Below are 13,503 nucleotides of genomic sequence, written 5' to 3' on the forward strand. Positions count from 1 at the left end.
ATAATTGCTAATTGTTTGTCTTCTCTCATGGCTATGCTCTTTCATTATGAAATAAACAATCAATGTCTTTTGTCCTCTGTCACAGTTGCACTGTTTCATTAGGAAATAAACACTAAACTGTTCTGAAGTGTGCACTCATCAGTCTATGTGAAACCAAAAAGCACCAGTGTTTGACATGGGTATACAGTTGCTTTCTGATAATGAATCAAACAGTGTAGAGATCAAGAAAGAGATGATCTTACTCATGACAATTCACTTCCATCTGGACAACTTACTGTCTTTCTGCACAAATGACTATTACCAAACTGCAACTAGTGGCAAACTTTTCTGCATAAAAATTTACTTAACTACATACTAATATTTTAGATTTTTTATAACAATTTGAAGACCATTTTCGTACCACTATTTTTGCTTAAACCTGGCATTATGATGTTTCCCCATGTTTTCATTCTGTCTTCATGTCCATTAATTGCACAAATAAATCATCATCATGAATATGAGCATTCAGTAGTTTCATGATGTCATTAATTAAATGTGTCATATTTGTGATACTTGAGTTGTGGAGAGCAAGAGAGGATTCTGTTGTTAATGATAGTAATGTTTTACAACTACTGCTGAGTCACCTGCCTCCCAATGCTTCACAGTCCCCTCTTACACCTGCACATGTTCCCATACCCTATGTCCTCCATCAGGATAACCACTTATAAACCAAGTTTTGCTGCAAAGGGGAGAGTCAGTGTTTTCTGAGACTAGAAAAAAGAGTATGGACTCAAAAGTACAACTTTCTAATCTGTTACCTGTGTCTATGGACCATTCACTTAACAGTCAGCTGCATTTTTTAATCTTGTTTTTCACCTCCATGATATTTGTTTCTGAAATTTCACTGATGATGTTGAATACTAAAGGAAATTTAATCATTTTAAACTGTTTCCAGCATGCCAATGACAAAAATTTATTTTGCTAGTAACAAATCAATTTGTTAACATAATCAATGTATATTATAATCAGCTGCATACATTATCCAATTGTACAACATACTCCTTCTTGCCATAAACAACAACAGATTCTTAAGAACTGATTTCTAAGTGAACATTTATTTATATTACCTTGCAATGCTTCAGTTAAATTTGTCAGACATTCTACATACACAGAATTTTCTGTACGATACCCATTAAAACACAGTGTTAGGTTATCTACAATCTGACCTCTCAGAACACAGAGGATTCAAGCTCAGTCTTACACATTAAACAGCAATTAACAATCCATAACAATGTATTACACAATATGAAGTACAAATCAAACGGCTTCTACAGAACAATGGTAGCAAATATATTCATTATTTCATCAGACTAGTTTAGTTATGAATGTTGAGCTGATTAAAGTACTTTTGTTTTTATTCCATCAGTCATATGCCAGATTGTTTCTGGTTTCTTCAGGTATTTGCTTCTGATTGGCCCCTCTCCCATAAGAATCACTATTATTTAAATATTTCTTATACGGTACATTATTCCACTTTGTGTTGCCTGTACTTTGTAGCATTGCACTTTGTGCTTGAAAAATAAGGAATCAGATAACTGGTGTGAACACTGGCAGTTCATTACACTAATACCAAAGATAGTTTGTATATTAGTTCTATGTATGTCAGGATTTCTTTTCTCTTCTCTCATTTTTTTTTGGGAGGGGGGGGGGGGGTGCAATGCATCAGTTCCAATAGTAATTTCTGTCCAGTCAACAAAAAGCACTCACTTTTCCCCAAGATCTTTCAGTATAATGTTAAAGTTAAAATGCTGAAGGAGCAGCACATATGGATTCCCCCCCCCCTTGCAGTTGCTTAGGAGTATATGTTATGAAATGATAACATCTGGCTAGCCATAGGAAAAAACCAACATGACAAACTTGAGGGATAAGTAGGAACTGTTAGTACAGCATCATTATCATGAGTTAGTGAAACAAATTACCTACTACTAACTTCATTCGATGAGGGGTATTTATTTAAAATAATCTGAAGAATGTACAAATTATGATTAACATTTATTAAATAAGGCTACTACAGATAAATAAAATACAATGTGCAAAACTGCGAAGTACACATCATGAATTGTGAACACTTGTTCATATTAGCACCGATTACTACACAACAAAAACAAAGCACTCTTACAACACAACCATTTATCTGCTGGAAAAGCTTACTAAATAAATTAAACTAAATTAGTGAAACATTTATTTTAATTACAATACAACAGTTTTGAGTGCCTGATCCCAGTTAAGGAGAGAAAGATAACAGGCCATCCTTAACGGAAAACAGCAGGTACTGTGGGTCATAATACATCACAAAATTAAAATATGTTTTACATTTGAATGTTACCTATTCTGACACATGTGACACAATATTAATTTACAACACTATCAAAAATATATGTTTATCTATTAAACCCTGTTATAAATAATGGTTACCTTCACTAAATTTTGCAAAAAAGCTACTCTGAAATATTAAAATACTGCTGTGGTGATGAAATGAACATGAAAGATGTTTTGAAGGCAGAATTGCAAGCAATTTTCAGATGTTAACATGAAACAAAGCTACAAAAGAGTCAATAACAGCAGTGATATAAATAAGATGTTGATATACAAGCTGGATATAGCATCATTTATATAGCATTTTTCCATCAACATTCGCAGTTTAGTGGAAAGGCAAAAAATATACACAGAAAACAGAATGTATCAAAACTAGGTAACATGTCTGCCCCCTAGGAACATTTATTATAAAGATGCACAAATTAGACCAGACTGCACTCTTCACAATTATTCTACATAGTACATTTCATTGCTTTTTTTGTTTCATCATGTACAGCCTTTTACAACACTTACATGTATAGAGTTATATTTAATGCAAATGAATACAATTTTGTTACAAATATAAAATAACTTTTTACAGCATACATATATTTACAAAAATGAGTTATACTTGTAGGACAAAATGAGGATTATTAACATCTTTTGAGCACAACATAATTCCACACAGATGGTTTACAAAAATAACAGGTACTTTTGTTCTTTGAATAGTGTGCACTGATGTGCGCATTTAGCACCTAGAATGGTCCATATCATTACTTATGTACTATACATTCAGTCTTCTAAAATATCATAACCTAGAGATACAAGTGTGTTCCGCCGCTCTTCAAACAATCCCTTTGCATAATTTATGTGATGTGATACCTGTAAAGAGAGTTTTGAGCAAAATCATTAATGAAGCAAAGAAAAACAGTAGAAACTGAGAAGAAGAAATGTAACAGTTATATGCTCAATAAACACTGTTGAAGTGGTACTTTTGGATCAGACCTAAAATTATTTCTAGAAAGATGACTGTTTCTGCAAACTGACAGTTGCTTCACTCCATCAGATGAACTGGATTTCAGTTGGATTTCTTTCTACCCCACTTTAACAAACTTTTTTTTTTTTTTTTTTACTTTTATGGTAAAATCTTCTGAATTTTTAGGCCACATCACATTATTCCTTAAAATTCTAAAATACTCAATGTTTCAATCTATCTGTTGGGGTAGTTTTCAGAATTGTTCTGGTGTCCTTGGGTGGGTGAACACTGTCCAAAACACAGTTAATTCTACCATGGAAATATCCTGAGGAATATTCCAGTAGAGGGATACAGACATGTGCAGACAGAAAAGGGTCCAGATTTGAAGTGGTCACCACTAACTGAATATATTTGGTAAATACATGTATTTGCAGCACTGGTTTTGTTTGTTTTGTGGCCAATCTTGGATGCTACATTTTCTGAGGGATTGCAACAACTTACCCATAAACTGCTTGTTCCCTATTGTTATGTTTATTAGTTCGGGGGAAGGTTGGTTTAGTACAAGGTTGCACAAAAACAAACCTCCCATGCTTTGTCTCTCCTGTCTCCCACCATTTCCCAAAGTACCACCGTCCGGCCACAGAGGATTCCGCTCATAACTCAGTACCACCCAGGACTGGAGCAACTGAATTACATTCTTTGCCAGGGTTTTGACTACCTCTCGTTGTGCCCTGTAATGATAAATGTCCTGCCTACTATCTTTCCCACACTTCCCACAGTGGTATTCTGCCATCCAGCGAACCTACACAATACACTCATCCATCCCTACAAAACCTCTGCTCCCAACCCCTTACCTCATGGCTCATACCCCTGTAATACACCTAGATGCAAGACCTGTCCCATACATCCTCCCACCACCACCTACTCCAGTCCAGCCGCAAACATCACCTATCCCATCAAAGGCAGGGATAACTGTAAAACTAGTCATGTGATCTACAAGCTCAGCTGCAACCACTGTGCTGCATTCTATGTGGACATGACAACCAACAAGCTGTCTGCCCACATGAATGGCCACCAACAATCTGTGGCCAAGAAACACGTGGACCACCCTGTTCATGAGCATGCTGCCCAACTAGACATCCTTCATTTCAATGACAGCCTGTGTCATATGGACCCTTCCCATCAACACCAGTTTTTCTGAACTGCGCAGGTGGGAACTTCTCTGCAATATATCCTACATATCTTAAACCTCCTGGCCTCAACCTTCGTTAGTCATTGTCCTTACCCATCCAGCACCTTCCCTGCTCCTATTCCAGCACTACATAACCTTCATTCCACCATCGCACTGTGTTTTTTTACTTCTCTCCTTTTCCATTAATCCTCCCTCACCCCCCCCCCCCCCCCCCCGCCCCCTCACCCCCCTCCTCACCACCACCGTGCACTCCTTTAACCTCCCGACTGCACATAGCTGCCCTACCCTCTCTCCATAGCGTCCCTGTGCACTCGCCAACAGCACTGTGGTGTCCATTTACCCTACTATACCTTCTCCTCCCCACCCCAGCCTCCTCTTTACCTCCACCCAGTCGCCATTCCCATTATGCACTGGTGCTGCTACTCACAATGTTCTTACAGTTGCCCAAGACCAAGACTGCAGTCACGTGTGTGTGTGTGTGTGTGTGTGTGTGTGTGTGTGTGTGTGTGTGTGTGTGTGTTTGGTGGGTGGGAGGGGGGTCTTTTCTGATGAAAGCCTTATGGGCTGAAAGCTTTATTTGTGACAGTCTTTACACTGTGCCTATCTGCAACTCAGAATCTCCACTATATGGTGAGTGGCAACTTTCCTTTTTATAATACTGTTACATTACATCCTGGATTTTCCATAATTCTGAAATCTTTAACAAAACAAATAAGCTTGCTGAATATTAATACTAGAAAAACAGAGCTGGCCCACACCAGAAGGGAATATCAGGAAATTCTTAAATTCCACTTGGACCACATATCACAGAAACTGGTGCTGTAAAGATTGCCATAATATCTAATGGGGTTTACAGGTGCCAAATGAGAAATAATCTTGGTGAAGGAAAGCATCAAAGGAAATCAAGAATGATAACGAGATGATGTAGCCGCAGGATATTTCAGAAAAAACTTGGAGACTACCACAGGTAAATTTTCTGATCCTGCAATATGATAATATGGAGATACTGAAACTTATATGCTATAGAATGTGCTATATAATGATAAGGCTATTGCAGCATAAAAAGGGATGTTAAGAAAGATAGAAAATATTTCTTGCTTGGAAAGTGTGACAAGAAACAAATTATATGAACAGTCAATATGAAACGTTCATCTCTGTAGATGAAAATGTGCAGTAATAATGGATAAAATTCAAAAGTATTGTACAATGTGTGTTAGAAAAGTGTATGGCAAGAAAAGTCATGAGGGATGCGAAAAGACATCCCATAGTTCAAAAGCTATGACAGAAACTTGCTACAAAAGATATGAGTGTTTCAGTCCAGATTTGAATGAAGTCAAATTCTTGCTAAATAATGAAAATCTGAACAAAGCTGAAATTAGCTTAAGGAGAGCACAGCAAAAAATCTTCATTGAATTGAAAAGTACAACTTCGGTAAGTAATCTTGTTTTCTTGTTACTTCAAGTCATGAAGTGGATTAAAATACAAAATAATATATACAGTTCCTCAATGGTCTTGGTGTTGTTATTGTTGTCTGCAGTCCAAGGACTGGTTTGATGCAGCTCTCTATCCTGTGCAGGGTTCTTCATCTCCAAATAACTACTGCAACCTAACATCCTTCTGTAGCTGCTTACTGTATTCATATCTTGGTCTTCCCCTATGATTTTTACCCGACCACACTTCCCTCCAACACTAAGTTGGTAATCCCTTGATGTCTCAGAATGTGTCCTATCAACCGATACCTTCTTTTAGTCAATTTATGCCACAGATGTTTTCCCCATAATTCTGTTCAGTATCTTCTCATCAGTTATGTGATCTACCCATCTAATCTTCAACATTCTTGTGTAGCAGCACATTTCAAAAGCTTCTGTTCTGTTTTTGTTTAAACTTTTTCTCGTCCATGTTTCATTTACATACAAGGCTACACTCCAGACATGTACTTTCAGAAAACACTTCCTAGCTCTTAAATATACATATTCAATTCCATTATCCTCATTTTGCTTTTGTTGCTGTTCATTTTATATCCTCCTTTCAAGGGTATATCCATTCCGTTCAACTGCTCTTCCAAGTCCTTTGCTGTCTCTGACCGAATTACAATGTCATTAGCAAACCTCAAAATTTTCATTTCTTCTCTCTGAACTTTAATTCCTGCTCCAAATTTTTCTTTAGTTTCTTTCACTGCTTGTTCAATGTACAGATTTAATAACATCGTAGAGGGGCTACAACCCTGTCTCACTCCCTTCTCAACTACTGCTTCCCTTTCATGCCCCTCAACTCTTACTACTGCTGTCTGGTTTTTGTACAAGTTGTAAGTACCCTTTCACTCCCTTTATTTCACCCCTGCGACCTTCAGAATTTAAAAGAGTATTCCAGTCAACACTGTCAAAAGCTTTCTCTAAGTTAACAAATGCTATAAACGTAGTTCAGCCTATCTTCTAAGATAAGTTGGAAGGTAAGTATTGCCTTGCGTGTTCCTAATCTCTCCAGAATCCAAGCTGATCTTCCCCAAGCTTGACTTCTATCAGTTTTTCCATTCTTCTGTACTGAATTCGTTTAAGTATTTAGCAACCAGAACTTATTAAACTGGTAGTTTGGTAATTTTCACACCTGTCAGCAACTGGTTTCTTTGTAATTGAAATTATTACATTTTTTTAAGTCTGAGGACATTTGCCTGTCTCATACATCTTGCACACCAGACAGAAGGCCATCAGTAGTTCTGATGGAATATTGTCCACTCCTGAGGCCTTGTTTCGACTTAGGTCTTTCAGGGCTACATCAAATTTTTCTTGCAGGATTGTATCTCCCATCTCATCTTTATCTATGTCCATTTATTTTTCCATAAAATTGCCTTCAAGTTTAGCTCCCTTGCACAGACCCTCTATATATTGCTTTCATATTTCAACTCTCTCTTCTTTGCTTATTACTGGTTTCTCATCTGAGCTCTTGATATTCATACAGCTGCTTCTTTTTTCCCCAAAGCCCTCCTTAATTTTCCCATTGGCAGTGTCTATCTTTCTCCTAACGAAATGTGCTTCTAAATCCTTACATTTCTCCTCTACCCATGCCTGCTTAGCCATTTTGCACTTTCTTTCTATCTCATTTCTTAGATGTTTGTATTCCCTTTGGCCTACTTCATTTGCTGCATTTTTATAGTTTCTGTTTTCATCAAATAAATTCAATATCTGTTGTGTGATCCAGAGATTTCTACTAGGTCTTACCTTTTATCTATTTGATCCCCTGCTGCCTTCACTATTTCATCTCTTAAAGCTACCCATTCACCTTTTACTGTATTCTTTTTTCTCTGTTCTAGTCAACCGTTGCCTAATACTCCCTCTGAAACTCTCAGTAATATCTGGTTCTTTCAAATTATCCAGATCCCAGCTCCTTAATTTCCTACCTTTTTCCTATTTCTTCACTCTTAATCTATGGTCCATAACTAGTAAATTGTGGTCAGAGTTCACATCTGCCACTGGAAATGTCTTAAAATTTAAAACCTAGTTCTGAAACCTCTGTCTTACCATTACACAAACAATCTGAAACCTTACATTGCCTCCAGTTCTCTTCCATGTATATTATTCTTTCTCAATTTTTAAACCAATTAAATTATGCTCTGCACAAAATTCTAGCAGATGGGTTCAATTCCAGTCCCCAATGACTACTAAATTTTAATCTCCTTTAATTCTCTGAATAGTTTCTTTTATTTCATCAAATATTTCTTCAATCTCTTCATCAAGTGTGGAGTCAGTTGGCATATAAACTTTTACTATTGTGGTGCGTGTGGGCTTTGTGTCTAGCTTGGTTACAATAATGCATTCACTATGCTGTTCATAGAAAGCTTACCAATTTTCCTATTTTCTTATTCATTATTAAACCTAATCCTGCATTGCCCCTATTAGACTTTGTATTTATAATCCTGTATTCACCTAACCAGAAGTCCTGTTACTCCCACCACTGAATTTTACTAATTCACTACTATATAACTCTGACCTAGCCATTTCCTTTTTTAAATTTTCTTAACTACCTGCCCAATTAGGAGATCTGACATTCCGTGTTCTGATCCTTAGAATATAGATTTGTTTTCCCTGATAGCAACATCCTCCTCCTCAGTAGTCCCTGCCCGGAGAGCTGAATGCGCAACTATTTTAACTGTAGAATATTTTCCACAAGAAGATGCCATCATTATTTTACTAAAGAGTACAGTTGCATTTGCTTGAGAAAATTTACAGCTGTAGTTTCTGCCTGCTTTCAGGTATATGCAATACCAGCACAGGAAAGCCATTTTGGTTGATGTTACAAGGCAGATCAGTCAATCATCCAGACTGTTGCCCCTGCAACAACTGAAATGGTTGCTGCCCCTCTTCCAGGAACCATACATTTGTCTGCCCTCTCCACACCTCTGTTGTGGTTGCACCTATGGTATGGCCATCTGCATCGCTGAGGCACAAAGGGTACCCCAAGGCAAGGTCCGTGGTTCGTGGACATACTGACACAATAAGGGGAAATGACAGAGAGAAGGGCAAACTACTAAATTTCATCCTGCAAAGTTGTTTTATTTACAAGAGTCATTCTAAAAGTAAATAACTTTTGTTTCAAGCAGCTGTGATTCAAATTTAAACATCTGTCATGGCACTCCACAAGCTTTACTATGCTTTCTGCATACTCACTTGCTGCCAAGTTACTGAACTAGTCACCAATGTCTCTTTCAGTTCTTTGCATTGCCATTGGACTTTCTGTACAAAACACCTGCTATTTGGGAAAATGATGATAATCATTTGAAACCAAGTCCAAGCTATAAGGAAAATGTTCAAGAACTTCTCAAATAAATAGCTGAAGCAAAACATTTGACAGTGTGGCAGAATGCGGGTGACTGTTACAGTGAAAAAGCACAGTGCCACTAGGTAACAATCCATGCCATTTGTTTTGAATGGTGCAGCATAGTTGGTGAAGGCTCTGAGAGTAGGTCACTGCATTCATTGCCTTTCCTGTAAGTATGAAATTGAGACGGATGCTGTTTCAGTCCAAAACACTGTTTACATAACCTCCTTGGCACTCAGAACTTTTCTGTTCTTTTTTATTTATTTATCGTGAGTTTGTGACTAACGAAATACTGTAATTAGACATGAATGTCCTAAGAATCATAACTTAATGTTTTTTTTTTTTTTCAAATTTATTTGACTTCAGTACAGTAGTCAAGCCACAGTCGCAGTAAATTACAGAAAGCTTACATGACTAGTTTTGGTGAAGCTCAGAGACCACTATCAAATGTAACAAGTATAAAATAAGTCTGCTATTCATTATGAGAACCTAAATATAAGTTACATCTAACCATAGCACCTTTGTCATAGGAAACAATGTTGTGAATATCATGTTAAATTAAGCCTCTTTATGCAGTAATGGCAAAGAAGAAACAACATTGCAATTGATCACTGTAAAGCGTTTATCTACAGAGAACATAAAAATCTTAAGTCGTACATGTTGTATTACGATCAGCATTGTCCAACTACTTACATAACGAACCTGACAAGTGAAAATCCTGTCTTATTAATCTTAGCAATTCTGCTGTTATTCTGAAACATACATCACTGAAGTATGAGATGGAACCATTAACGGAAGTATCAGAATTCCCCTTGATGAAGTTAATGAAACAACATCCATGCATGAATACTGTATATTATTATCTGTGTATATTGGCTCCAAACTAACTGGTCAACTCTGAGACAAAAATCTCCACATTCCAACACCTTAAAGCTGAAAAAACATAGCTTGTAATCTGGAACACAGCACTCAATAGCACTGTGTCCAAGAAACAACTGTTTGCTTGGACGACACACATACAGCCGAGGTTAACACATAATTGATCAACACAATGGCCACAGCACTCAACAGCACTATGTCCAAGAAGCAACTGTTTGCTTGGACGACACATGTACAGCCGAGGTTAACACACAATTGATCAACACAATGACCACAGCACTCAACAGCACTATGTCTAAGAAGCAACTGTTGTTCTAATGGAAATTCCACAAGTGTTTTGTAACTTATTTGTATTCAACAGTATCAAATGATTGTTATAATGACAAGAGTACATATTTGTGCATTGCCATCTGAGAACATGTATGGCAATCAAATTATGAGGGCAAGTCAATAAGTAAATGAATTTTTTTTCTGCTCCTCAAGTTGAGAGCACTAACTCAATACTGACATACCTTAATGTCACTGTTGTTCATGGTATGCTAGCTGTTTTGGCTCAATTAATATTTCTTTTTGTAGTGGCTTCAGAGAATTTTACTATGAGAGCTCTGTTTTCTGTATTCACCAATGAAGAAATGAAGGCAGTGATTCATTTTCTATATTCTGAAAGAGCTAAATTTGTGGTGATTATTGACAGACTGCAGCTGCAGCATGGTGACAGCTGTCTTAGTGAATGAAAGTATAAGTGGATAAACTACTTTCAAAATGGTCATGTGTTGATTTTCATGCAAGAATTGAAATATCTACTTTTGCCCAAAGCAAAAAAGTTCAAAAGGAAAGCTGGTGAAGGAAAGATAATGTCGACAGTGTTTTTGGATATGAAAGATCCACTGCTAATTCATTACATTCCCAAAGTGTAAATAGCATATCATGACAGCTACTGTGAGCTACTGGAAGATCTGTAACCCAAAATCAAAACATAGAGGAGAGTGAAAATTTCAGAAAGTATTGCTGTACTTCAGAATACCAGCCTTCATAAAGCTGACAAAACAATTCCTGGCATTCAAAATCTTGGCTTTGAGCTACTCCGGCAACCATTATACAGATATTACTTAGCTGCAACTGAGTTTACCTTTTTGGTCTAATGGAGGAGCACCTGTATGAATCAAAATTTTTGTCAGATGATGAGGTTGTGCAAGTCTGGATGTGTACAATGCCACAAGACTGCTTCCAGAATGGAATTAGGAAGCTTGTCAAAATGATATGGATAAAAGGCATGTAGGTAAAAGAGGTTGCATGAGAAACAACATTCTTTCCAATTCCATTATCCTAACAAAAAATTTCATTTAAAAAAAAATTGGTTTTACTTTTTGACTTGGCCTCATGTTTTCTGCCCACATTTCAGTATCAGACTGATGATCAGATTAATGGACAGAAGTCTCCAGCCCACTAGGAGCAGGAAGTCATAAAAGAAATGAAAATGCTTGCATTGTTATGTAACTATCTGTCATGGTGTATTAGTGCACCGCTGTTATTATACTTACAACTGCAGCCTTATTCTGTGAAAAGTTTCATCAAAATCAATGAACATAGCAGCAGGGAACAATCAGTTTACGGGTAAGTTGTTGCAATCCCCTGGAAATTGTTGCTTCCCAGATTGGCCACAAATACATGTACTTACCAAATATATTCAGTTAGTGGCGGCCACTTTCAAATCAGGATCCTTTTCCGTCTGCGCATGTCTGCATTCAGTGCTTTCGAAGCTCAAAACATTTCCTTGATGTCATTTTTTATAAATCTGTACATTGCTCACCCAGTTTTTCCCTCTGGCAGAATACAAGACCACTTCTATAGTAAGTGGCCTATGCACAGCCAATACCAAGATTACTTTTGATCAATTTTTTTAGCATTAAGTATAATATTTGAGACCAAAATATTATAATAATAATAATAATAATAATAAAATAAAAACTTCGCCATTGCCAGTCCCAAGCCCAGATCCTCATCTTACAAGTGATGAGGGAGGAGGAGGGGGAGGAGTAACAACCTCGTAAAAAAAACCTGGGTCCATCTGGCTCCGGATGGTAGCACCCTGTGATGGCCCCTGCCTAGGGTTACGGGTGAAAACTGGTCAACGGTCTCATAGGCGGATGAGGAATTTTTAACTCCCAACGGCTGAGAGAGCGGAGGAACCAAAAATCTATAACTGCAAGCGTCTGTACCCAGATTGGGCGGCTTGTGGGCAGCGTCTGTTCCCCATGTTAGAGGCGGCTGTTTCAAGAAAACCTTCTAACGCTAACAACATTAGTCGTATTCCTGGTAGGTTACACAAGTAATCTCCCCAACTTTGAAGAATTTCAACAGTTACAATCTTAACGCACGATGGAAATGTCTTTCAATAACGAAAATACCCCAGGTGGCCAATCCACCGTCGGCAACGACGCAAGCAGACCCATGGATTCTGGGGAGTCTGCAACACCATGCAAATCCAACAAGATTAAACCCAGAAAAATCTTCAACATAGCAACTCTCAACATAAACTCCCTCCTCAAAGTGGGAAAACTTAAGCACCTTACAGACCAGTTACACACGGAAGACATACAAATTGTGGCGCTACAAGAAACTCACTTCACTGATGAAAACACATTTGAATCAAACAAATTCAGAATATTTAAAGGAAAACCTGGAAAAATTGTAATGAAGAAATGCCCTCAGCTTGGCACAGCTTTTGCTGTAAACACAAAAATTCTGAACTCTGTCGAACATTTTTGGTCAACATCATCGAAAGCATCTTTCCTCACTTTTCGATGTGCAAATAAAAAATACACATTAATCAATGTTCACGCTCCCACAAATGACAAAAATAATGCTAAAAATAGGGAAGAAACAGATGAATTCTGGGAAAACCTTAAGGATCATATGTCAGAAATCCCAGAAAACAATGCAAAAATACTTCTAGGAGATTTTAACGCTCAGATTGGAAAAGAAAAGAAATTCCGCGATATTGTCGGCAACTTTCCCGCACACAAACAAACCAACAAAAATGGAGAAAGGTTAATTATGATCTGTAAGCAGTTTAAACTCAAGCTAATGTCAATATGTTTTAAACATCTTCCCAGAAAACAAAAAACCTGGGTATCTCCGATAAAGAGTATCGGAGAATTTCAAATAGATCACGTTGCCATCTCCTCCAAATGTGAAAAAGAAATATTGAACACACGTGTCCGAAAATCTCTAAACCTCGACTCTGATCACTATCTCACGAAAATAAAAACTAAACTGATCCCACAAACATCATGAGGATGAACCCAAA

At 37.4% G+C, this 13,503-nt stretch overlaps 1 protein-coding gene across 1 annotated transcript in view; it reads right to left on the reverse strand.

Moving 5' to 3' along the window:
- Positions 1-1,749: 1,749 nt before the first annotated feature.
- LOC124605329 (vacuolar protein sorting-associated protein 13D) overlaps positions 1,750-13,503 on the reverse strand; it is a 552,708-nt gene continuing 540,954 nt past the window's right edge. The window contains exon 67 of the mRNA XM_047136935.1: positions 1,750-3,216. Coding sequence (XP_046992891.1) covers positions 3,127-3,216 — 90 coding nt within the window. The 3' untranslated portion in view covers positions 1,750-3,126. The remainder of the gene's footprint in view (positions 3,217-13,503) is intronic.

Source organism: Schistocerca americana, chromosome 3 (assembly GCF_021461395.2).
Source record: "Schistocerca americana isolate TAMUIC-IGC-003095 chromosome 3, iqSchAmer2.1, whole genome shotgun sequence".
NCBI lineage: Eukaryota > Metazoa > Arthropoda > Insecta > Orthoptera > Acrididae > Schistocerca > Schistocerca americana.